The following is a 26,633-nucleotide window of genomic DNA, read 5'->3' as shown; positions in this document are numbered from 1 at the left end:
TGGGCGCATTATTTGAAGTAAGTGCACTGTTCTCTGTCTTTCATGCTGTAGCTTTTGGCAGACCCATTCAAAGTTACTAAACAGTGCATAGCCAACGCACATACCCCAAAACCGGTTGTCAAACACAGCCTTATTGAACCAGTTTTTAGGGTTTAGATGAATGGAGCCCATAGTACTTACCCCATGGCAATGACTAAAAAAAATACTGACCTGTACGTGAGGGGAGGTGTTATGAATAATCCTACATTACTTGTGGATAAGACCTTGGGCGTGTTTATAAGTAGTGGACAACCCTTTCTAATTGAACCGGTTTTATAAGATGAGTTAGGCCCATGAATTTCTTCAGAAAGTACACTGAAGCATTTATCTTTTGAAAATCTGTGCAATAAAATAGAATGGCCTCATCAGCCATGTTCCCTCTACTTGAGTTGGATTGACCATTGCTTTGCCTATAAATAGCAGCACTTTCAACTGTAAAAACCAACAGCCTAGTATAAGTATAACCATCATCGTCATTTAAGTTTCCAAAGCTCTGTTTCTATTATTTGCTAACGTTATAATCATGGCAGATCAGCAATCAAACGGCCTGGAAAGTGAGACTGCCCCAAAGGATGCAGGAGAATCGATGAATTCTGCAGCTTTCTTCAAAAAGAAAGAGGAAAAGAAACCCCAAGAGGATGTGGCCATGACAGATGGGGAGACAATGAAGGAAGAAGAGAAGCTCACTCTCATGGAAGAGCTCCACCAGTCTGAAAGCAACTCTAGCTCGGTAAGCTCTCATTTTACCCTTATGTTAGAATATAAATTAAATAATCAAATTCATCATTTCTTATCGGTTTAAGTTTTTTGAAATGAGGATTTATCAATCTGACATTGAGTTAGTGAAGGAGATAACGCTACAATATCGAAGCATGCATATTGTTTAATAAGCAAACAGTTCATTTCGTCATCATTATTCACTGACAAAACCCAGCTTGCTTTGAAAATGTGCAGTCTAGTGATGAAGAAGATGGAGAAGGAGAAAAGAAAAAGAAGAAGAAGAAGAAAGGGTTAAAGGAAAAAATATTTGGCGAAAAGGAAGAGGGCAATAGGAACCGTAAAGACACAATCACTCCGGTTGCGAATGACAATGAAGTAGCAAATGCAGAAGCAACCAACCCAGAGGAGAAGAAAGGATTTATAGAGAAAATCAAAGAAAGGCTTCCAGGAAAGCACAAGAAGGCAGAAGAGGGTGGTTCTGCAGAGTGTGCTGCAAATGAGCATTCCCCTGAAGGTGAGGCTAAGGAGAAGAAAGGAATCTTGGAGAAAATCAAGGAGAAGCTGCCAGGGTGCCAGAAGAATGAAGAGAAGAAGGATATCTAAATGATTTAAGTGCTTCAAGTGCATGCACAAGTACTCTTGATTGTGTGATGTCTGTTTTTCAACTGTTGTTTTCTTTTCTTTTTGTACCTTCGGTAGGACTTTTGCTTAATGCCTCATAAAGGCCATCTTTTAATAGCCAAAATTTCATCTACTTTGCCTTAACCAAGTGACTATTTTCGTCAGTTGAACCCATTTTAGTGTTAAAGGTAGAAATGGGATATTTTGGACCTGTTTAATCTCTGCTTCTCAAGTTCTTGTGCTTCAAAATCTGATGCTCCACTGACTGCCCATCAAATCACAGGGTTTCTACATTTCATTCATTGGGCATATGACATCATTGACCGAAATCGGAACCTTGTTTCCGTTCTTCGCCTACCACAAATCATATTTCCCGAGCAATTCTTGATCCATGAATAAATTTCACTATTGTCAACATTCAAACATGAAAGCCTAGCAGATCTTGTTATCATATATCTCACATACAACAAATGAAATTTACATTGTCCCTTCATCCATTTGCAGGTCTTAAATATCCAAGATGCTACAGGAAAATTAAAACACTAGTACATTGGATTTGTAAAGATGAAAACAAAAAAGAAAAAAGAAATTTCTACGGGCCAAAAAGAGAACTGAATTTCCCACTTGAGACACCCAATATACATGGCAAACACAAGTGTAACTCATTCACTGGTAAACACATGAATTTGTCAGATTATGGGGTTTGCCGAGTCTATTGCCTCTAAGAGTAACAGAGCATCTGACTCTTCTATAAAACTTGGACTTCACAAGTCTTCCCAAAATGTAGGCCCTCGACCTTACCACAAGTGTTAGGTTCATTGGAATTGCCATTTTCACATGGTGCTCTCTCAGGTCTGGAATTGCAGAAATCCCACCATAGAGTGGCACTTGATGCCCTAGCACAACTGTCACTACCGTTCGCTGGCTCTTCCTTGACTGATAAAACTTTTTCATCTATTACATTAATCGTTACAAGTTAATTAGAGAAGACCATCACAAAGATCATAAGGCATCACCAAATGTACAAGGTCAAACGAGAAAGTGGACTCCATTGAGAATGGAGTAAAGAATATTTGAATGAAAGTAACTTTTATAGGAATCGGCACAAACCAAGCCTTTTGTACCCTTCAATAAGAAATTGTCATGTCAACGTAGAATACGAAAGCTGAAAAAGACAAAAGACACCATATTATTTTTTTGTTATCTTCCACAAAATTCCCATTCCACCAATTCCCTCTCCTCTGCCGAAAGCCACCGCCTCCGTCATTGTTTTGGGATTTTTTTTTTTTTTCATTTACCCCCTTCCTCTTGTATTTCGAAAAGAGAGAGAAGAACACAAGGGAGAGAGAAAAGTGAGACAGGTTGTGAGGATGACAAAAAAATTTGAAAATCATTCAAACTATGGTTGTCTCCCCGATTAAAATCTATGTTCTTTTTTGGATTGGGTATGCTTTCGACGTTGTTTGATAGTGTTATTGAGCTTAAGCTATGTTTGAGGGAAATTTTTGTCCAAACTCAAAATCATTAATTCAAACCAGTTTGAGGTAAACCTTTGTGTTTAAAACAGACTTACCGTTACAATAGTACATTGCAATGCTAGAGAGGTAAATGAGAGAACATGACCCTAAATAGGATCAAATGGTATAAAAGATCTATGTAAACCATCCCATAGAGCTGGTATTAAAGTTTATTGAGTTGTGTTAGGACATTATGACTTCTGTCTTGATCTGTGTTTATGAAATAACCATGTATGAAGTACCTCTGTTTTTCATTTGTACAAGAATCTTTTAACATTATAACTTCCTACAACTAAAGTACCCATGTCTATTTTTTAGCCTACATTTTCCATCAAATGGCCATGATTTTACAAGCAGACAAATGGAGGAAATTCCCAATGCGAGAATGCTTTTTGTTTTTTGTTTGGAAAAAGGTTTTGATATGACATGAAGGTGAAAACAATTTTTAGTTTTTTTTAGTTTTTTTTTTTTTTTTTTAGTTTTATTTTGAGAAATGCTAAGGGTAGATGAATACTAACATAATGTGTAGCTTATTCATTGATATTCATAGTATTTTTCTTTATTAATTGTATTAATCATCTCCAAATGAATAAGCTCCTCGTAATGTTAGTAAAAAAGTGAAGACCTCTTGCATTTCTCTTATGTTTTTATATCACATTAACCAATTCCGTCCTCATTTCCTATCTCAAAGCTATTTTGTTTGTTTGTGATGAAACCACGTCTAAAAATCTATTTTCCATGTTTCAGAAGTCAACAAAATTTTACAGACACTCTCTCAAAGAATCCTAACAAGCAATCCAAGCAATGCAAAAGATCCCCTCCCAAGCAACCTTGGCTGACAAAACCAAGCAAATACAAACAAAAATGGACCCTAACCCTATCGAGCTTTCCAACGTCAGGGGCTCCGATTCTTATCGGTGCAGCCTTGTGGCAGCTTTTTTTGCAGGCACCCTAATAAATAATATATCCAATCAATTCAAACTTCCTCTGCGGCTCCCACCTCCCAAGGTCACAAAGCCATCAAAGAAATGACCCCACGCCTAACCACTCCGAAATTACCAAACGACCCACAAAATAATACGCATCCATTTATATTTTGGCAGGGATTAAACAGACTTTCCGTACAAAATTTTACTGACCTGTCCTGAGGCAAGTTGGAGCTGGTAATAGTGAAGCTCCAACGGGGTAGCCGTGACGTGGACGCCGAAGAACGTGGCAGGATTTCTGTACACCAATTTGACCGTCGAATTCAACGACAGCATATCCGTTGCCACGCCGGAGTGATCACTCCCCGCCTGTATGTTGAAGTTCCCGAACACTATGTTCTGCCCCAGAAAAACAAAAGAGACAAACATTTATCCTACATGTTTTTTTATTCCAAATTTAATAATTTATTACTTTTTTAGATTATTTTACAATGAAAATATATTATTTTGAATTAAATAACTTGGGCAACATTCTTATCCCTGTGCACAAAATCTAAAATAATTTGATTTGCGGGCTTTAACGATTCATTTTACAATTAAAACGTCGTACACCAGCGAGAAACTGAGTCGTCGACTCGGGAACCACCCGAACCGAGTCGAGTAGTCGACTCGGTGAAGGCAGAGAGAGTGAGTACCTTGACGAAGACCTTAGGCTTGTAACTCTTGCTCGCGCCCCACAGAATCAACGAGAAAACCGTGAAGAGAGTGACGAAGAGAAAAACGAAGCAAATATACAACCTCACATTGCGGCTCAAACCACCGAAGCCTCCGACGCCGTCTTCGTCGTCGTCGTCGTCGGCGTCGGCGTCGGACTCTGGCTCCTTCCGTAGCTTCTTCCAGGCGGAGGGGTTTCTGGGGTTCTTGAGGGGAGCGGAGAAGCGCGAGGTGGAGGACTCACGGGAGTGGTGGATCGGCGAGCAGTGGTAGTAGTGGTGCGGCGAGCCCATGGGGCTGGACCCGTAGGACATTTTCTCGACGTCGTGGTTCGAGGGGCTCTGGACGAAGTAGACGGGTCTACGAGGCGAGCGCGGAGGCGACGAGCCCTGGTCCATGCTCGTCACCTCGGAGTCCGACTTCACGTGCATTGTCACAGCCATGGATAGAGTTGTCAAAAGGTTTTGTGGGGTTTTTCTCCTTGTCTCTGTTTTTTTTGGTTATGTGTACGAGAAAGGAAGTGACAGGTATTGCTAAAGTACTCAGCGATATAAAGAGAGTTCTATTCTATGTGGAAAGTATTTGAATTGCGACCTTCGATGTTTTTTTTTTTAATATTATATATAAAGTTTAATTAATTAATGAGACTTATCCATTTTTTATTTTTATCCAAAATAAGTAAACAAAACACTAAAAAACTATCTATACATCAGATTATATGCCTCTCCAATATAAAATACATTTATATTGCATTTATATACTGTTTATACATTTATTTTATTAATATGTTATTTTTTTCTCCACATCTTTTTTCTCAAAATTTTTGCTACAATTTCTCTTTCTACATTTCTTTTATTTTAAAAGTTAAAAAATAAGATTTTTAAGAAAAATATAATATCTGATGTATGATATCTTTTAAAATTTATTAGCTAAACTAGATAAAGTGAGTTTTGATTAATCATTTTACATAAAAACATACATAAATCAACATAAATGCTCTTACACAAGACTTGCGAATCTACAAATTTAATGATAAATTTGTAAAAAATATAAGTTAAAAGAAAGATGTGTAATATATTTTTTATATAAAAAATAATAATAACAAAAAAATAAAAAATAAAAAGGCTAGCAAAGTGAACAATGGTGATTATATTCTACTCATTTGTTTGTTAAAAGTCGTGCAAAAAAAAAAAAAAAAAACTTAAACCATAAGAGCAAGGTTAGATGAATTAGAATTTTGGAAAAATATAATATCTTATGTATGATATCTTTTAAAATTTATTAGCTAAACTAGATAAAGTGAGTTTTGATTAGTCATTTTACATAAAAATATACATAAATCAACATAAATGCTCTTACACAAGACTTGCGAATCTACAAATTTAATGATAAATTTGTAAAAAATATGAGTTAAAAGAAAGATGTGTAATATATTTTTTATATAAAAAAAAAATAAAAAAAGGCTAGCAAAGTGAACAATGGTGATTATATTCTACTCATTTGTTGGTTAAAAGTCGTGCAAAAAAAAAAAAAAAAAAAAAAAAACTTAAACCATAAGAGCAAGGTTAGATGAATTAGAATTTTGGAAAATATCCATATAGATATATTTGTTCTTTTAAAAAATAAAAACATAAAAATATTCTTTAAATATAATTAATTTGATATTATTATTTTATCTTTAAAAAAAAAAAAATCCTATTAATATGCATAAATATTTTCATTAGGAAGTTCGAATAAGGGAACGAGGTTGGATGTTTATTAATAATGTGTAGTCTCTTGTCAATTGTCATCCCTAGGACTAGCATCCTCTGTGGGCGTATGGTTCACGCTTTGCCCGACAGAACACGCTGCTTCACTGTTTGTGTGGACATGGAAAGATATCTGTGTAGATTACTGCTATTTAAAAAAAAAATAGGAAACTACTACAACGAATTTTTACTTTGTCAATATGAATTATTAATTGACACCTGATCTCATGAATTATTGTGTTCAAAATCTCCTTTTATTAGTTAAATGCTCTTTTCTTTAGTTAAATGTGTTAATTCAGACGGTTTAAATGACAATGCGTTATAATGTATGAGGACAAAGTGACAATACGTGTTCATAAGGTAAAGTGACCATAAATTATAGTTCATGAAAGCAAAATAACAGGTAGACCGTCTTAATTAACGCTTTTGACTGACGGAATAAGCCTTTGACTGATAGAAAGAAGGTTTTGGGCACAAAATAATAGTTCATGGGGTCGAATATCATAGTTGGTAGTTCATGGAAGAAAAATACTAATGCGTTGTAGTTCATAAAAGCAAAAAATAATTTCTCCAAAAAAAAAAATTAATAATTAATTTGGTAGTGTTTAAATTTTTAATTTATTGAATAAATTAATTTCAATTATTTTGATGCGGGAGATCAGCTGGGCCGGAATGAATGAGAATGGGGCACGGGTGATGCACGCTCAGTGATCCCTGTGGTATGGAATGTCCGCCTTAACCCTAGTTAAACATGAAAGGGAGGGCTCTCGAGTAAGGGTATTGTTGGGCCATGGCAGCATGTAGTCTGTAGTTGATGGTTTTTGGGATCACTGCGGCCGATGGAGTGCAGGTTGGGGTTGCAGACTTGGACCCATATATATATATATATATATATATATATATATATATATATATTATATGGTTGGATTTAATTGACCTTTTTTTTCTTCTTCTTTTTCGGTTTTTACCTTTTGGTTGCTGGTTTGTAATCTAATCTACGGTCTGAGTCTGTAATTGATGAGGAATTCAACAGTCTTTCCAAGGAAGCCCGTCTGACCTTTTAATGGCAATCAAGTGCAAGCTCTTATTACGGTGGACCCACTTCTGTTAATTTCCAGTTTCTTTTAAGAGTCTCAAGCTAGCCTTCCATTTTAGGTACAGTAATGTGTATCGGTTAATGCGGTGACAACCAAAAGTTTAAGGACCCAGATCCATTATATTTAAGAGTTAAAATAAATACCATATTTTATGGTCTTATTATAAGAAAACTAAATAACTCATTATATTTTCTAAATAAAAAGGCAACGCATAAATAGTCTATTTTTTTTATAAAGTGATTTATTAGTTTGTTTCTCTCTCAAAACAAAAAATAATGTACCACTCATTTTCCTCCCAAAACAAAAACAATTTACATTTCTTCTTCCTCATGTCAAAGTGTAAGAAAATCTCAACTATTTTACCTTCTTGTGGTAATTCTGACAAAAAAAAAAAAAAAAAAAATCTCTTACACAGCGTAAGTCACACCCAAGCCCCCAAACAACTCATAATTTGTTCCCACGTTTCTAAACTAGTTCAAAACGTTACATTTAAAGAAAATAAACGACAAACACATTGATGTCAACAACCAAAATCATTTGTAAGGCTAGGTGAACATGGACTTACTAGATTTGACGATGAATAACACTTCAGCAAACATACATATATTCAGCTTTTCAAAAAGAGGATTATATATATCTTTTGTATAAAAGGTTGGCGTTCTTGAGAATGCTTTCCAAACTTATGTATCATGTACGTAATACTCTTTCCAATAAGAGAATTGAGTAATACTCTTTACTCATCCATGAAAGAAAAATAATAAAATAAATGAAATAAATAAATAAATATTATGTAAGACATTGATTCAACGGCACCAAACAAGAAAGTTCCCCCGCCGAACAATTGACAAAGACATGAGTTTTCACGGGCCAAATGGCTATATATGGAGGAAGTATTAATCATATAATTAAAGATCTTTCAGTCTTTACAGGTCTACTGACTTAGTGGCGCTATTGGACAAGAGCTACTTTAGACCTACAATTGTTGCATCAAATACGCCTACTACCGCTCCTTGATTGAGGAAATTTGAATCCTCAGCAATTCTAATGGCAAGGCCGATTGCTCTTTTGTCTACATATAGAAATCGGTTGTCCAAATTTTACAAAAAATTCCGACACCTTAATAGAGAGGAAAGCTTACCTATATGGGTCCCCAAGGGGTAACTTAATCCATTTTGGATTATGTTTCATGAAGCAGAGGTCATTAATTCAAATCTCTTTCCCCCTTATCTTGTGTGGACATGTCCAAAATAAATAAATAAACAAAGAAAGAAAGAAAGCTTGCCTATTTGGAGCAGTTAGGTCCCATAATTTCGGATCGAAATTTTTTAGAATTTCCTTTAAATTTGAAATTCTCAAATTTATAAATCTCAGTCATTCATCTCATCCTTCTTTTTTTTGAAACAGTTCAATCTGATTCATTGATAAACGAGCATAAAGCTCAAACGACCCAGAGCAAAGCTCTAAAACAACTATAGCTGAAGCTCCGAGGTTACAAGCGTCAAAGATGACGTATTACATTTCAAACTCATACAAAATTCGCTAACTTCTGACTAATTTTCAAATTAAACAGTAGATATGCGACAAACAAACTCAAACCAATGTATAGGTACCTTTTATTCCTCGGCTCTCATTCCTCGGCATTGAGGGCAGAGAACTCCTAGCCAAAACTCATCCCCCTTGACCCGAAAGCTAGGATAACGTTCACATCCACAACCCGAAAGTCTAGACCAAATCAACTACCTCGAAGGGCATCAGGCTGGCAGATCGAGAGAGAAGACTGAGCATTATTACAAGCAAAAGCAAAACCGATACATGGAAACAAAACAAGACAGAAAGAACAAAAAAAAGGAAAGCCAAACAAAATTACAGCGAAATAACCAACAAAAAAAAAAGCACACTAAAAGGATGACAGTAGTCGAAAAGAAGAGCCAATCGCGAGCTCGCCAAAAATCGAAAACGAAAAAGGGCGTTGGAAGCTCATCACGATGAGGGGTGAGAGAAAAGGCCAAGCAGAGGACGGTGGGTGGTGGAGCAAGCGCGGAGGAGATTTGCGGCGCACTCAAACGAATGGGAAAGTTTGAGTGAAACCCCATGAGTATCACCCACAAAGAGTACCTAAACAAGCAGAAACAACAAAAGCAAAAATAGAAAGAAACAAACACCACAAACTCTAGCAACAAAAAGAAAGGAGAGAATACAAGAAAATAAAACAAAGAAACAAGAAACCCAAAACACAATCCACGTTTGGGAGGAAGGTTGCCGGGGGAAAATGGCCACATCGCGAAGAACCTGGACGGAGCCAAAGAGGATAGGTGGAGGGGCGAGCGACGACGCGGGTTCGGCAAGGATAGTAGATCAGGCATAGAACGGCTGATCCAAAAGCCTAGGGCATAAAAAGGTGACCAAAGGAGGGGGAAGAGGCATAGAGGAAGGGAAAGGAAAAAATTGCCCAAAGAGTTAAGAGCATCAGGTAAATAGGCTAGCTCGCTAAGAGAAAGAGGATGATGGAGGGGAGGGGGTGTTGTAAAATTAAATGGATAGTGCAAAAATTCTTATTGATGCTAAATAATATTAATCCAAACAATTAACAATAAGATAAATAGAATACAATAAATAAAAATAGAGTAAGGAAAAATCTCACAAAGCTATAGAATAACGCAAGAACGTTGTTCTTAAAGGTTGATTTCGTGCCTCCCGGAGTGTATAACTCGGTGCGATCGGATCTCTTGACACGCAACTTCCCAGGATTATACTATAGAGTCTACCTTCGTTAAGAACGCACTTTCAAGTAACGAAGATCAAATGAACAACTCTTTCTCAAATTGAAGAGGATGAAAAAATTGAGTAGCAAATAACTTTATTTTTCTCTTTGGTAACAAAGAAAAATTCTGGAGCATGAAAATGAAATCTTACTAAAAAGTAATATTTTTTATGATAATTTGTCAAAGTTAAACACTTGCTTATATAGACATGAGAAATCTTTTTTTTTTCTTTTAAAACTCATTATCATGAAATGTATGTATTAAAACCAACGGTCAAAAAACAACAATCATATAATCCATGTATTTAAGACAAACGGTCAACAAAAAATCAAACAATCAACAGATAAAATCAAACGGTCAACAAAGCTTATATATTGAAGACAAATGGTTTTTAATGTAAAAACCAACGGTAAAAAATACATTAAAACTAGCAGTTAAACAATAGTTTGTACAAATTTTTTATTCCCTAACAACCATATATCTGATTTTTCCATAATAAAAACTCATCAATGGATTTTATTGTCAAATGGTCAAAAAATTAATAGGTAAATAAAAATCAATATTTGTAACATCACAACAATCCCCCACATGTTACAAATATTAGAATAGAAGGAGATTGAAAGCATGCATCAATGTAGTACTCGAAAGTTTTAACCACAACTAGGATAAATAAGTAAGAACTTAATGAATTGTAGTAGAGTTAGACTCTTTTAACCAAATTCATAAAATAAGCAAACTTATCACCCACATAACTTTCTCCAAAAGAAAATTAATAAATAAATAAGAATTAAAAAAAAATTGGGTTGTTCTGCGGGTTGGCGCCTTATACAGGCCATGCGCCCCTAGGTTTCATGAGCGCTCTAGAGACCTACCCAAGTCTTATAGGAAGCGGCACCACCTCCACACTCACATAGGTGGTATCCATCAAGAGTGTGCGCAGGTAACACCACATCCCAACAGGTAGGGACTATGGAACCATTAAGAGTTTTAAATTCATCCTTAATCACCCTGCATCTTTGTATTGTCTTACACCATAGGGATGGACTCATCAAGAATCTTCTCAACAAGATAGTGAAATAACATAGAATGACAATACCACACCATGATCACTTGTGACTTCGTTTCCCACTAAACCTCATTCATAGGATCTCCAATCACAGAGGTTGGGTATCCATCACAGTGTCATCATTTAGGTATCAGTCCTATCCCCCTCGATTTTTCACTCACCAACCTTCTTGCTAGTGGCTTGGTCAAAGGATCTGCCAAATTCCTTTCTGACCTCACAAAATCCATGGATGTTACACCGGTCTCAATAAGATGTCTCACAATATTGTGCCTTAATCAGATATGTCGACTTTTCCCATTATAGATCTTGCTCTTGGCTCGAGCTATTGCAGCCTGGCAATCACAATGAATACAAACAGGTGGAACTGGGTTAACATATAAAGGCAAATCAATCAAAAGGCTCTTTAGCCATTCAGCTTTAGTTCCAACCTTCTCCAAGGCAACTAACTCTGCCTCCATTATGGATCTTGCTATGCAAGTTTGTTTGGAGGACTTCCAAGATATAGCTCCTTCTGCTAATGTGAACACATAGCCATTAGTAAGCTTTAGTTCATCTGAATCAAAAATCCAATTAGCATCACAGTACCCTTCTAATATAGCAAGAAAACCATAATATGACAAACCATGATTAATTGTGCCCTTTAAATATCTCAACAATCTAGAGATTGCACCCCAATGCTCAACACTAGGATTATGAGTATATCTACTCAATCTACCGACAACATATGCAATATCAGGGCGTGTACAGTTTGCCAAGAACATTAAACTACCAATGATTTGTGCATATTTCTCTTGTGAAACACTACCATCATGATTCTTAACCAAATGTATTTTAGAATCATATGGTGTAGACATAGGTGAATAATCAAAGTACTAAAATCTTTTAAGCATCTTTTTAACATAATATGACTGAGATAAAGTAATATAATTATTATCTTTAAGAACTTTAATGCCCAATATAACATTAGCTTCACCCATGTCTTTCATATCAAAATTAGATGAAAGAAATCTTTTAGCTTCATGCACAACATTAATGTTGGTTCCAAAAATAAGCAAATCATCGACATATAAACAAATAATGACACCTTCATTATTACTAAACTTGCTATAAATGCATTTATTTCCACCGTTAATAGAATAAGCATTAGACAACATCATTTTGTCAAATTTTTCATGCTATTATTTAGGAGCTTGTTTTAATCTGTACAAAGATTTCACCAATTTACAAACTTTGTGTTCTTGACCGGGGATTACAAGTCCCTCGGGTTGCTTCATATAAATTTCTTCTTCTAAATCACCATTTAGAAATGCAGTTTTAACATCCATTTGATGTACCACAAGTTTGTAAATAGAAGCAATAGCAAACAATATTCTAATAGATGCAATTCTAGTAACCACAGAATAAGTGTCAAAATAATCAACATTTTGCTTTTGCTTGTAGCCTTTAGCCACCAAACATGTCTTGTATTTATCTATTGTACCATCGGGTTTGAGTTCCTTCTTGAACACCCGCTTACAACCAATTGGTTTGGTCTAGGGCTGGTAATTTTGACACAACCCGTGAACCCAACACAAACACGACACGAAATAAACAGGTATTAGGTTTGGGCTTACCGGTTTCGGGTCTTAATCGGGTCTACCCGATTAAGACACGATTAAATTATTGTCTAGCGGGTCGACCCACCAGACACATTTAATAAATGGGTCTGGCGAGTCTAGCGGGTTAGTCAGGTCTAGCGGGTCAGCCGGGTCTCGGGTGACCCATTGGACCCATTTAAATTTTTATTTTTTATTTTTTTTTAAAAAGAAAAACCCTATGTCTATATGGGTCTATATATTAAAACATTTTCTTTTAAAACTTTTTGTTGAAGAATGCAGCTACTTGGACAGTTAGGATAAATTTAACTAGTCCTTTTGGCTCAAGAGATCCCTTTATTAAATTATTTTTTTCAATTTTGATTAAGGGTTTTTTAAAACGGGCCGGGCCGGGTCAGGTTGGGTCGTGTTACCTATTTAGCGCACGAGTTGTGTTGGGTCGTGTCTACCCAATATGACTCAGTTATGCTAAACGGGTTAAGCAGGTTGTGTCGAGTTACCTGAATATTTTTTGTGTTATAATCGTGTCATACCCGCTAACCCATTTAGATAAACGAGTCGTATTCATGTTTCAGGTAATCAGGTCGCGGGTCCTAATTGTGTCTACCCGGTTACCCATTTTGCCAGCCCTAGTTTGGTCTTAGGAGGTAATTCAACAAGTTCTCATGTATGGTTAGACATAATTGAATCTAATTCATTATTAATAGCTTCTAACAAAAAAAGTGCATCAATAGATTTGATTGTTTCATTATAACATATCGGATCATCATCAACAATATAAGTAATAAAATCATTACCGAAATTCCTTTCCGTTCTAGCTCGCTTGCTCTTCCTCAATTCTTGCACATCATCAACAATTTCATTAAAAGTATTCATGCAATAATTTTTTCTTATTTTTCAAAGGAAACACATTCTCAAAGAAAATAGCATTTTCAGATTCAATAATAGTATTGTAATCTAAAACATCACTCTTAATAACAAGAAATTTATAACATGAACTATTGTAAACATAACCAATAAAAACACAATCACAAGTTCTAGAGCCAAGTTTCCTCTTTTTAGGCTCGAGTAGCATAACCTTTGCTAAACACCCCCACACTTTGAGGTATTTCAAACTAGGCTTACGACCTTCCCAAAGTTCGTAAGGAGTTTTACTGGTTTTCTTATAAGGCACTTTATTTTGAATGTGACAAGCCGAAAGAATGGCTTCCCCCCACATGTTAATGGGTAGCCCGGAACTAACAAGCATAGCATTCATCGTTTCTTTCAAAGTTCTATTCTTTCTTTCGGCTACTCCATTAGATTCTGGTGAATAAGGAGGTGTAACTTCATGTATTATGCAATTTTATTCACAAAATTCCTTAAAAGGATTAGACTCATATTCACCACCCCTATCGGTCCTTAGTCTTTTAATCATTTTATTCTTTTGATTTTCAATTTCAATTTTGTATTTTATGAACATTTCTAAGGCTTTATCTTTGGATCTTAATAAATAAAGTTTAGTAAATCTAGAGTAATCATCAACAAATATCACATAATATTTTTTACTACCGCTAGTCATTGTGTACTTTAAATCACCCAAATCGCTATGTATTAAGCCAAGAAGTTCATTTTCTCTTGTAATAGATTTACAAGGTTTTTTAGTGATTTTAGTCTTAGCACATACTTCACATTTATCCATATTGGTTTCACTTAGTGAATTAATAATTTCGGTTTCTTTCATTTTCTTGATGTACCCAAGATTTACATGTCCAAGTCTACCATGCCAAATATTAATAGAATCAACCAAGTATGCACAAGAAGATGGATTTTCATTAACAGTATTAGCAACATTTAATACAAAAAGACCTTGATCTTCATAGCCTTTACCAACAAACATATCATGCTTAGTTAAGGTAACAATGCCACCATCAAATAAAACCTTAAGTCCTGCCTTACCAAGTAAGTGTACCGAAACAAGATTGTGACGGAAATGAGAAACATGTAGAACATCGGAGAATGAAAGGGTTTTACCCGAAGTTAGGTTTAAGAGAGCTTTCCCTTTGCCTACCACAGGCATAGATCTATTGTCTCCAACAATTACCTGCTCAGTATTCTCCCTTATTGGTGTGTAGGAGGATAAATCTTCTTTATTTCTACAAATGTGCCTAGTAGATACGGAATCAATCACCCATCCTTTTACTTCTGTAGTCATATTAGCTTCGGATACGACAGTTGCAATGATCTCTTCCACTTCCGTCACATTTGCCTGATTTTTTGATATTGATCCTCTGTAGTTGTTGGTAGTCTTTTGCTTACATACCACTGCATAAGGACCTGCTTTGCCACAAACAAAACAATTGACCCTTTTCTTTTGTATTAGAGAATGAGATGTGTTGAGTTTTTTCTTATTATTCCAAGGTTTTCTTTTGGGCTTATGGTCAAATTTCTTGTAGTGTTGTGGAGGCCTACTAAATCTCTTTTCTACTAAATTAGCTTTGGAAATAATTTCCTTACCTTTGTTAACCTTTTTCCAAAGACCTATTCATCTTTTCTATTTTAATATGCACTATGGTTTGTTGAAGACTCATGAAAGTCTTCTTTTGGTTGAAATGAAGTTTATACTCCTTCCAAGAGTCGGGTAATTTTTCAACCAGACACTGGGTCATAAAACTTTTGAGTAGACCATCACCCTCTTTGGCTAATTCAGCAACTATGTTATGAAACTCATGAATTTGAGAAGTGATACTCTTTTCATTAGTCATTTGAAAATGTAAGAAATTGCTTACAGCAAATTTCTTAGTACCCTCATCCTCAATCACATATCTACCAACTAATTCATCTCATAAGTCTCTAGCAATAGTAAAATGGCAATAAACATCAAACAATTCATTAGATAAAGAATTCAATATAGTATTCACACATAATGTATTAGCCATTTCCCAATCTCTTAATTCTTTGGATTGTTTTTCAGATTCCTCATCCGGTCTAGGCTTAGTTAGAGCACTATAAATTTTTGTAAAATTTAAAATTGCAAGAACCTTTTGTTGCCAACATTTAAAATTATTTCCATCAAAAGATTCAATTTTTTTGTAGCATCTGGAAGAACTTTAGCAGCAGCGAGAATTTGTGCATCCATGATCAACCTTTAAGATTGTTGTAAAATTAAATGGATGGTGCAAAAATTCTTATTAATGCTAAATAATATTAATCCAAATAATTAACAATAAAATAAATAGATTACAATAAATAAAAATAGAGTAAGGAAAAATCTCATAAAGCTATAGAATCACGCAAGAGCGTTGTTCTTAAAGATTGATTTCGTGCCTCCCGTAGTGTATAACTTAGTGCGATCGGATCTCTTGGCACGCAACATCCTAGGATTAGACTATAGCGTCTACCTTCGTTAAGAACGCACTTTCAAGTAACGAAGATCAAATAAATAACCCTTTCTTAAATTGAAGAGGATGAAAAAATTGAGTAGTAAATAACTCTATTTTTCTTTTTAGTAACAAAGAAAAATTCTGGAGCATGAAAATGAAATCTTACTAAAAAGTAATATTTTTGATGATAATTTGTCAAAGTTAAACACTTGCTTAGATAGACATGGGAAATCTTTTTTTTTCTTTTAAAACTCATTATCATGAAATTTATGTATTAAAACCAACGGTCAAAAAACAACAATCATATAATCCATGTATTTACAACAAACAGTCAAAAAATAAAATCAAACAGTCAACAAAGCTTATATATTGAAGACAAATGGTTTTTTAATGTAAAAACCAACGTTAAAAAATACATTAAAACCAGCGGTTAAAAAATAGTTTGTAAAAGTTTTTTATTCCCCAACAACCATATATCTAATTTTTCCATAATAAAAACTCATGAATGGATTTTATTGTCAAATGGTCAAAAAATTAATAGGTAAATAAAAACCAATATTTGTAACATCACAACAGGGGGGAGGCAGAAGAGGGAGAGGGGAGGAGGGCCGGAGGGGGGAGGGAATCATTCATCTCATCTAAGCGTCTAAAATAAATGCTGAAACATGGCGATGGTAGCTTTGTCATTAAATTTCCTCATTAAATGCTTAGATGTGATGAACGACTGAGATTTATGAATTTAAGAATCTGAAATTTAAAGGAAATTTTAGGGGATCTCAATCCCATAGTTTCTCTCTTAATATATATATATATATATATATATATATATATATATAGGGCTATCAATTTTTAACACAAACTTGACACGAAATTAAGATGTTAGAGTTTTGTATAATTGGGTGTCGGTCAACTTGAATTAACCCGTTTAATATACAAGTCAATGCTGGGTCAACCTATTCAACCCAAGGGTGACTCACGTACTAAATCATTTTTTTCTTTTAACATTTTTTTTATAAAAAAAATCACTAAACCTAAAAGTAAAGTAAACCGGTTATTCATTTATTTGAGTTAGTTTCCAAATTACGGATAGTGTTGCGTCAGCCCAACATGAGCTCTTTATCGAATGAGTAACACCCACTTACTTAAATGAGCTGTATTAAAATTAAAAAATTTAACCCATTTAACCAAATAAATCATGTCATGATTGATCGACAGGTCCGTACACACCATCCCTAAATTCCTCGTCCGTTCAGAAAAAGTCACTTCGTGGTTTATAATAATGCTTTACAAAATCTTGGAAGGAGAAAATGTTTTTGCTTCCCAATCACAGTAAACCTCATTTCAAATAACCACAGAAATGAACATAAAACCCAATATCAAAAGCCCAAATAATTTTATGCCCATCGTTATTCCTTACTCAATTGAGCCTGGGCCTCCACTTCCTGGGTCACCTCAAACTCTTTGATTAATTCAGGATCAACATTCTCCTCAGGCTCCCACGTGGCTTCCTCCATATCCGTCCATTTCACCAAGTACTCTCTGCCCCCATCGTCACCAACTCTTTTCCCCACCACTCCCTCTGCCACAGCATATTCCAGCCCAGCCTCATAGTCCCTCACCAGATCCTCCCCTATCAAACCAGCCTTGACCCACTCATTATCTCCACCGTCCTTCCATTTGACCAAATACTCCACATGATCACCCTTCCCTCTCTTCTCCAATATCTCCTGCACCTCCGCGTACTCGAATATTGCCCCCTCCAACATCCTAATCACACTCTCAAGCCCCAATCTCCTTGCAAATTGCACGGGGTTTCCTTTAGGCGTAACCTTCAAGATCTCTTTCGCCAAATCCAACGGCGCACGTCCCTTGTCATCTTCAATCTCCGGGTCCGCACCAAGCTCCAGCAACACCTTAACAACACCCGGCTTAACATACCCAGCCGCCATATGAAGAGCCGTCAAGCCGCCGCTGCTATCGCGATGGTCAAGGTTCGCGCCGGCTTCGGCTAGGAGCTTGACACATGGCTCGGATCCGAGCCCGGCAACAAAAATAAGCGCGGTTCGCCCATCTTGGTCCACGGCGTCCACGTCACGCATTTCCTCCTCGGCGAGCCGCTGGAGAGCCGTCTCGTCGACTTTCTTGGCTGCGGTCCACCACGGACTCTCGTACTCCGCCAACACATCCTTGGCTATGTAATCCGACAGGAGCCAGGAAGGGGCATGCCCGTCTTTCCACTCGATCAAGTACTCCATGGCTGCCCCACCTCCCACCGCTCTGCTACCGATGATCTTATTGACTTCACCGTACGACTCGTCGTCGGCGTTGTTTCTCGGAAGCGTTTCCTGAGTTTCTTGGAGGTCTTTTTCTTGGTTTTGGATGGCATAGACGGTGAAGATTCGGGTGCCATGGTTTGGTTTGAGGGCGAGTTGTTGCTGTTGGGAGGGAAAAGAAGAAGGGATGGTTATGGTTCTGAGTTTGAGGCTAGAGAGAGATCGATTGACTGAGAGAGCGTCCATTGGTGGCGTTGGTGCGTGATAGTTGGCGGTGATGGTGGGTTAGAGAAGGTGGCTGAGCTGTCAATGGTGGATGCAGTGAAATCTGGGAAGTGGGTTTGGGATAAGGAACCACATCCATAATCCATTATCATATGTTGGTGTTTCTGCGATTGTTTTTTCTGCCTTGTCCACGCAATTTTGTGGTATTGATTTCTGGCCACAAACATGGAATTGGGCCAATTGGAGGATGAGTATGGGCCCATGAAGGGTTGATTTGTCCTTATTGATGGGAAATGGCCTTCTGTGTCTGATCAAGAGATAAAAAGTGGGGCCTAAAAAATGGGGCAAAGAGGCTGGAAAAATATTGCTTTTCGAGTTTCATTTATATGGGCTTTAAACCATACACACATTAGTTTGGGCTTTAGACCATACTTGACTAATAAGGCTTTTGCTTAGAACCATATGCAATACGAATGAGATTTGCTCCGAGTTTTCTTATTTGGACACGAATTTTCTGCGAACCATAATTTTTTTTTTTATAAATTATTATTTAAAAATAAAAAATATTTTTTAAGCATATATATATATATATATATATAATGAATGCTATTAACAGAGCATCTAACAATATGCTAAAGACACATATTACTTTTAGACATTAGTTTGCAGAAAATTTATATCATTCTTTGTTTAAATAAGTACATTTATTTATAGGAAAAAGCTATACTTTACTGTTTTTTGGAAAGAGGAAAAACTATACTTATCCCCCTTAAACTTGCACCCAAAATTTAAATGTCCTCCTCAAACTTTAAAAAGTTGCAACTAATCCCTCCAAACTACCTAGCTCTTTCACTTACCCTGTTGTGTTATAATTTTTTATTAAATCTAACGAAAAAGTGGTAAAATGTCAATTATACTCCGTGGCATAGCCACATTAGGGCTTGTGGGGGTTGTAGCCCCACAAGCCTTTCATTTTTATTTTTATTTTTTATAATTAAGGAAAATTTTGAAAATGGCATCTACATATTTGTCACTAAAAAACACACACACTTTTAAGTGAGGCTCGCTTGGTCTTTTGAAAATCAGTGTCTTTTTTTTTAATCACTCTAAAGTTTTTTTTATTGAATTATTGGTAACTACATATCTTCTTTTCTCTAGTGAGTAAATAAAGCAAAAATGATATATAATTTTATGTTAAAATCATGGAGACTGATATAATTGTTAATTAACAATACCATATATATATATATATATATATATATATATATATATATATAATACTTTTGATATGATATTAGAGCCATGCAATCATGAATCACCCCACACACATGACAAATATTAGGTGACATCGTCTCCATATACCATGCTGTAAACTTGCATGCCCAATATTGCTGTTACTTCATCAAGAATGCATGTCATTGTTTGGTTAAAATAATTTACACGTGAAAATATATTATCTCAGATTTCAGGAAAATGCAAACCTCATTCCTTTTATTTATTTATTTTTATCCATTCTATAAATTTAATTAATTTCTTTTGGCAGGCGTGTGAAGCAAAAGATGATTAGATTACAGCACTCAAGGCTGGCTAGCTACCTGCATGCAAAACACATTAATCCTTTTTCTTTTCTTTTTTATTATTATTTTCTGTCAACAGCAGCCAGCAGGCAAACAGCACAAAGGCTGACCTAGAACTAGAACCCAATCATATATAGTTTCCGCGTATTATTATTATTATTATTATTATTATTTTTAAAAAAAGCTTTCCATTCTTTTCCCATCATAATTTCCCGATTTATGTCTCTCCCCTTGGGCCCACTTCATCCTGACCCTCCATTTGAGCTGGACCCAACGAGAGAAACGACGTTCCCGTTGATCATGAGCCACCCAAGACTGAAGACCACCGAAGAGAGGAAGCTTCAAAAGGGTGGCGTGTTTGGGAAGTGAGAAAATTTGGCAAATGAGAATACCGTGTGTCCCGTCAGAAATCACGGCAAATTACTCGATTTTCCAGCACATACTTTGGAAAGCAAATCCCACGCGGTTTCTGTAGAGTTTTGTTCTCAAACTGGTGACCCCAAATTAGACCCTTTTTGATCGCCACGTGTTATGATCTCAGTCGTTTAGGTAATCATTTCGGTGGACAATGGAGAGAAAAATGAGTTTTTAGAGTAGTCCCACCACACCCCTTTTGGTGCCCCCCACCAAACACGGATTAGGATCTCTCCATTTGAATTTGAAATGGACAGAAGCAATTTTTAAGTCAAGATTAAATTACAAATCTAAATGTTTTATATAATGTTAGAATAATATTAAATATTAGGTCCTAGGCTGATGTGACACTGTCCATTTACTATCATATTTTTTAAAAAAGATTTTAACAATGAGTTATATGATAGACAGAACACATCAACCTAGCAAGATAAGAGTAATAAAAAGGTGTAGTATTTAGGGTGTGATTGGCATTACGATTTTATAGATAAAAAGTGCACCAAATCGTAAAAAATGAATTGTTTGGAATTTTTTTTTTTTTAATATACAATTTGAAAACGCTAAACTGAGAATTTAAAGATCAAAATATCGATTTTGCCAAACACTTAACTACGTTTTTAAAAATTACGTTTTCAAATCGCACGTTTTAGAACTGTTATTTTTAAATCACACTTTTGAAATCATAAACCCAAACGAACCCTTGCCATTACTCTATTTTGTTATATATTGATAGAGTAATGCAATAATACTACACTCCTTTTTCACCCTTATTTTAAGGGCTTGATGTGGCAATACCATACCTCTTAAAAAAAAAAAAATCTTTTTTTTTTTAATAATCACTACTTTAAAAATTGATGGGCATTACCATGCCAGTTAATAATTAGGCGAGCGAGTACAATAAGAGTGAGGATAAAGTATAATATTTAGCATTAGTCATGGTTAGATATGTAATTTAATCAACAATATATTTTACTTGAAATTGACATCATAATCCACTAAACACACCATGCCAGATAGGGTACACCCAACCGACACCAAATTTTCAATTGATTGTTTATTTTTCTTTCAAACTCTGGAAGTAAATTAAATTATATATTTTTTTTTTTCTGAAGCACTTTGGCTTCCCTCCTTGTTTCGCACTTTAAATACGTCACGGATTCTGAGAGACTCCTATTCAGTTTCCTCTGCCAATATTAAAGTGTCTCATTCCACAACCCTTCAAACCCCTGAAGGCTGAAGACACCTTTCTCTCTGCATCATCATCCCCATTGATACACTTCTCAAAAATGCTGCAAAAACAAGCAGGAGTTGCTGCATGGCTTTTTTCCGCCATTGTTATGATCTTGGGTGTTGTAAATGCTGAGGACCCTTACAGGTTCTTCAACTGGAATGTCACCTATGGCAACATTTATCCCCTTGGTGTTCGTCAACAGGTTTGTTAATTGTTTGATGTAGCAGGTTGCTCTGTTTTTGTTTCTAATCATGTTTTGATCCCCCCCAAAAAAAAAAACAAATCATTTCATTGTCATCTTTCTGTTTTTGTTGGCTGCTGCAGGGAATTCTCATCAACGGCCAGTTTCCCGGGCCTGAAATATACTCTGTTACCAATGACAATTTAATCATAAATGTTCATAACAGCTTACCAGAACCTTTCCTCTTGTCATGGTGAGAAATCAAATCTCTCTATCTTGATCTTCCATTTCATTTTCCAACCATTTGTTTTTGTTTCTTAACTTCTCTTGCTGCTGCTGCTGCTGCTGAACAATATTTAAGAATACAAAGATTGTTTCTTTTTCTTTTTGTTCTTTGTCTTTGTCTTTTATATAAACTTCAATTCGTTTTACTTTCCTACAAACCAAACAACTTTTTGTACCAAACTTTAGAGATCCTGAATATTTGTCCTACATAACAAGATCAAATGAAAATTCAATCAAGCATTTATTTAAATGGTACGTAAGACAGCTAATAAAGTAAAGTTGTAATGTTTCTTCCACTTATATTATGATAATATGATATGACACCAAAAAGATGGTCCCGGATTTACCTCTAGAGGATTAATTAGTTGATTAATTCTTATCAAACTCTTGTTTAATTCTTGGGGCTAGGGATCAATAGAGGATTAGTTGATTAATAACTCTGTTTAGATTAAAGTTCATAATTTGTATGCTATTTCTAATTAAATTGGTTGTTGGATCACATCATAAATGTAGATAAAACATTCTCGTTTATTTAAAAGAGTTTGAGTTTTAGTTATTATGTACATGTAATAATAATAATTTTAAAAGAAGCAAAGGGCAAAAAATACAGTCCTTTTTGGAAGATTTAGCTGCAATTCAAATTTACAGCTGGCATCACTCATGAGATGCAACCTTAATCAAACATGTAACGTGATTGGCAGTTTGGTAGGCTGCTTTTGTGAACAATACATGTAATGAGCCCACTTGATGCTTGACTGGAATAGTGCTTGCTTTTGACTTTTGTAATTTTTTTTTTTTTTTTTTTTTTTTCAAATGACTTAGAACCCTAATAAACGATCCCGCTCGTAAAAACCGTGTATCGTGAGAACTTTGTATTATTAACTAAACAAATCGATCATTCAAGCCGACCCTCGCGGACCCGGCATTTGTGATTTAATGTAATGGGTTTTGGAATGGAGCTGAAATGGGAAAATGTAACAGGAACGGGCTTCAGCAAAGGAGAAATTCTTACCAAGATGGAGTGTATGGAACCACATGCCCCATTCCTCCAGGCAAAAACTTCACCTACACGCTACAGGTGAAGGATCAAATAGGCAGCTTTTTCTACTTCCCATCTCTTGCATTCCACAAGGCAGCTGGTGGCTTTGGGGCTATAAAAATCCTCAGCAGGCCTAGGATTCCTGTCCCATTCCCTGAACCTGCTGGAGATTACTCTCTTCTCATTGGAGATTGGTACAAGACTAATCACACGGTAAAAGAATTGGCCTCTTTTTTTCTTTTCTTTTTTTTTTTCTTTTTTTTTCTGGTTAATTGGTAAAAGAATATATCCCCTGTATATTGACATTGTTGTGTTACTAATTCAGAAATTGAAGACCATCTTAGATCGTGGCCATAGGCTTCCCTTCCCCGATGCTATTCTAGTCAATGGTCGAGGGGCAAATGCTACATCTTTCACTTTTGAACAAGGTAATTTTTCAAAAATCTTTTACTTTTACAGTTTACTACCGTTTTGATTTCTATAATGAGTGACAATTAATGGGTACGTATTTCTTTACTTCTTATAGGAAAAACCTATAGGCTTAGGATATCAAATGTGGGTCTCCAAAATTCACTCAACTTCAGGATTCAGGGCCACAAGATGAAGCTTGTTGAGGTTGAGGGCACCCACACGATGCAAACCACCTTCTCCGAGCTTGACATCCATGTAGGCCAATCTTATTCGGTGCTTGTCACAGCGGACCAGCCGGCTCAAGACTACTTCGTCGCAGTCTCGACCCGTTTCACCAGACGGGTACTCACCACTACTGCCACCCTTCACTATAGCAATTCCAAACGACCCGTTTCCGGCGAAATTCCCGGTGGACCAACCACCCAAATAGCTTGGTCTCTTAATCAGGCTCGTGCAATTAGGTACCTGTGATTTGGTTTTAAATTGCACTTTTGATATGCGAAATCGTTGTGTCCAACACGCTTTAATAGTTAAATGTACCCTTTTTTGTGCATTTCAGGACCAACCTTACTGCAAGTGGACCAAGACCTAACCCACAGGGATCATACCACTATGGTCTAATTAACATTTCCAGGACCATCAAGCTGGAGAGCTCGGCTGCACAAGTTGATGCCAAGCAAAGATATGCAGTCAATAGTGTGTCTTTTGTCCCTGCTGACACTCCCCTGAAGATTGCAGATTACTTCAAGATTGGTGGTGTTTTTCGTGTAGGAAGCATCTCTGATAATCCTACTGGTAAAAAGATGTACCTTGACACTTCAGTTATGGGTGCCGACTATAGAGCCTTTGTTGAGATCGTTTTTCAGAACCATGAGAACATTGTCCAGAGCTGGCACATTGATGGATACTCCTTCTGGGTTGTTGGGTAAGAACATGCATAAGAGAAATAGCTAAAAACGACGCTCAGAGTTTGTTTGGAATTGTAATGAAAAATAGAGTTTTTGTCTTAAAAAAAAATAAAAAATAAAAACATTTTTTAAACTTTATAACACAATCCCAAACAAGTTCTCAGTGTTTGTGTGTACGCATGCGGGCACAATTCATGTACTAATCTAAATCGGATGTTGTAATGCAGAATGGACGGAGGAGTGTGGACGCCATCCAGTCGAAAGCAATACAATCTAAGAGATGCAGTTTCGCGTTGCACCACACAGGTTAATATATGCGTTATCCACAATTTTTGACACGCCCTACAATTTGACACAAAATGATTATATCGGTTTAATTAAATCGATCAGATTAAAGTTGACCTATATAATCGTATATCTATGCCTTAAAGCAAATCCGAGCACGAATTGCCACCTGTGGCCTAGCTGCATTGGAATATTGTGTACTGAAAATGGTAAAAATGTTGGTGGTGGTGCAGGTATATCCAAACTCATGGACTGCAATTTACATGGCACTTGATAATGTGGGGATGTGGAATGTGAGAAGTGAGTTTTGGGCAAGGCAATATCTGGGACAACAATTCTATCTCCGAGTGTATTCACCTGTCGAATCAATAAGGGATGAGTTCCCCATTCCAAAGAATGCACTTCTCTGTGGCAGGGCTGCAGGCAAACAAACAAGACCTCTGTAAACAGAGGTTGAAGAAGAAGAAGATCATAGAGCAAATATTAATTAACCATTACTAGAACACATGTGATTGACTCAACTCGAGTCATATTAATTCTTTACTTTGCAAGTTTTGCTTGGTTTATTATTATTATTATTATTCATACTTCTGCAATCAATTTCTTTATTTGATTTCATTTGGGTACTTTAAAATCAACTTTTGCCGAATGAAAACTCCTTTTGCTTTGTGGATTAATTATTAAGCCGTGTATAATGTTAGAAGTTCTCTTGTTGTGTCGCTTTACAAATGATGTGACTTTTATAATCATTATTGAGCTTATGATTAATTATTATTGAATTTAGATCAAATAATAATGTTAAAAGTTACATCATTTTTAAAATAACACAAGAGTAACTTTTAGAATTACATTAATTTGAGTTTTCAATAAAACTCAAATAAGCCATTTTTGAGTTTTATTAAAAACTTAGCACCTAGAGGCGGACCCAAGTATAGCCAATTTTTTTTTTTAGTTCCCCCATTAAAATTTCTAGCTCGGCCCCACCTTACACCCGTGGACAAATTAAAGACAACTGACCTATCCTATAGCCTCTTTATTTATGTCACAAGGATTTTGGGCATTTTCATGTCTCCACTAAACGATTTACAGCTCAAAACCAAATTTATTATATATATATATATATATTTTAAAAAAGAAGAGAGAGTGAGGGAAAGAAAGAAAGAAAAAGAGAGTAGAGGATTAGTTGATTAATAATTTGTGTTAGGTAAGTGTTTTGTAAGCTAAAATTGGTTATATGATCAGTAGATAAAATTAACTCCATTACATTCCTTTATCAAAAAGAAGTTGAATTCTAGTAATTAATTGGTTTTACATCACATGATAAGATAAGACCTCGTGTCTATATATATATATAGAGATAGATATACCTTCCTTTATCTAAAAGACATCAAATTCTAGTTATTATAACTGTCACACGACAACTTGTTACATGTGATAACATTCAAATACAATGTTTGAATTATAAGATTTTTTTTTTTTTTTTTTTTTTTTTTTTAAAGCAAAGGAAAATAAATATTTAGAGACCTATTTGGATGAACATTAGTTATATAACGTGATAAGCTAGATCTCGTAACATTCATCACTGTTGGATTTGAGATGTGATTTATTGACTTTTAATCTATTGGTGATTTTAAAAG

General features: G+C 35.7%; 4 protein-coding genes across 4 annotated transcripts; 2 read left to right on the top strand and 2 right to left on the bottom strand.

The window, feature by feature from the left end:
- Positions 1 to 562: 562 nt before the first annotated feature.
- Positions 563 to 9,371, top strand: LOC132169742 (Dehydrin family protein). The gene is made up of 3 exons (XM_088512617.1): positions 563 to 769; positions 994 to 1,356; positions 9,222 to 9,371. The coding sequence occupies exons 1-3, from the start codon at positions 563 to 565 to the stop codon at positions 9,369 to 9,371; spliced, it is 720 nt and encodes a 239-aa protein (XP_088368743.1).
- LOC132167183 (late embryogenesis abundant protein) lies at positions 1,821 to 5,040 on the bottom strand. Its single transcript, XM_059578089.2, has 3 exons — positions 4,519 to 5,040; positions 4,037 to 4,222; positions 1,821 to 2,334 (listed from the first exon to the last, which is right to left on the bottom strand). The coding sequence occupies exons 1-3, from the start codon at positions 4,978 to 4,980 to the stop codon at positions 2,047 to 2,049; spliced, it is 936 nt and encodes a 311-aa protein (XP_059434072.1). The 5' UTR covers positions 4,981 to 5,040; the 3' UTR covers positions 1,821 to 2,046.
- An 8,027-nt stretch (positions 9,372 to 17,398) lies between the features above and the next one.
- On the bottom strand, positions 17,399 to 19,111 carry CAO (chloroplast signal recognition particle component (CAO)). The gene has a single exon (XM_059603436.2). The coding sequence runs from the start codon at positions 18,684 to 18,686 to the stop codon at positions 17,574 to 17,576; it is 1,113 nt and encodes a 370-aa protein (XP_059459419.2). The 5' UTR covers positions 18,687 to 19,111; the 3' UTR covers positions 17,399 to 17,573.
- A 2,694-nt stretch (positions 19,112 to 21,805) lies between these two features.
- On the top strand, positions 21,806 to 25,614 carry LOC132183790 (L-ascorbate oxidase homolog). The gene is made up of 8 exons (XM_059597212.2): positions 21,806 to 22,089; positions 22,212 to 22,321; positions 23,335 to 23,605; positions 23,718 to 23,820; positions 23,919 to 24,264; positions 24,363 to 24,728; positions 24,939 to 25,017; positions 25,230 to 25,614. Exons 1-8 carry the CDS (start codon positions 21,943 to 21,945, stop codon positions 25,440 to 25,442), a joined length of 1,635 nt encoding a protein of 544 aa, XP_059453195.2. The 5' UTR covers positions 21,806 to 21,942; the 3' UTR covers positions 25,443 to 25,614.
- The last annotated feature ends 1,019 nt before the right edge of the window (positions 25,615 to 26,633 follow it).

The sequence above is a fragment of the Corylus avellana genome, chromosome 2, assembly GCF_965113065.1.
Source record: "Corylus avellana chromosome 2, dhCorAvel1.hap1.2, whole genome shotgun sequence".
Lineage (NCBI taxonomy): Eukaryota > Viridiplantae > Streptophyta > Magnoliopsida > Fagales > Betulaceae > Corylus > Corylus avellana.
Note: the sequence above shows the minus strand (reverse complement) of the source record. Positions and strands in the feature narration are given on the sequence as shown.

Coding starts and splice junctions, on each gene's coding strand:
- LOC132169742 (XM_088512617.1), top strand. CDS start 563: ATGGCAGATCAGCAATCAAACGGCCTGGAAAGTGAGACTGCCCCAAAG. Junction 770..993: donor CTGAAAGCAACTCTAGCTCG/GTAAGCTCTCAT, acceptor GAAAATGTGCAG/TCTAGTGATGAAGAAGATGG. Junction 1,357..9,221: donor AGAATGAAGAGAAGAAGGAT/ATCTAAATGATT, acceptor GACAGAAAGAAC/AAAAAAAAGGAAAGCCAAAC.
- LOC132167183 (XM_059578089.2), bottom strand. CDS start 4,980: ATGGCTGTGACAATGCACGTGAAGTCGGACTCCGAGGTGACGAGCATG. Junction 4,223..4,518: donor AGCCTAAGGTCTTCGTCAAG/GTACTCACTCTC, acceptor TTTCTGGGGCAG/AACATAGTGTTCGGGAACTT. Junction 2,335..4,036: donor TCCAACTTGCCTCAGGACAG/GTCAGTAAAATT, acceptor TTAATGTAATAG/ATGAAAAAGTTTTATCAGTC.
- CAO (XM_059603436.2), bottom strand. CDS start 18,686: ATGGACGCTCTCTCAGTCAATCGATCTCTCTCTAGCCTCAAACTCAGA.
- LOC132183790 (XM_059597212.2), top strand. CDS start 21,943: ATGCTGCAAAAACAAGCAGGAGTTGCTGCATGGCTTTTTTCCGCCATT. Junction 22,322..23,334: donor GAACCTTTCCTCTTGTCATG/GTGAGAAATCAA, acceptor AAAATGTAACAG/GAACGGGCTTCAGCAAAGGA. Junction 23,821..23,918: donor ATCTTTCACTTTTGAACAAG/GTAATTTTTCAA, acceptor TACTTCTTATAG/GAAAAACCTATAGGCTTAGG.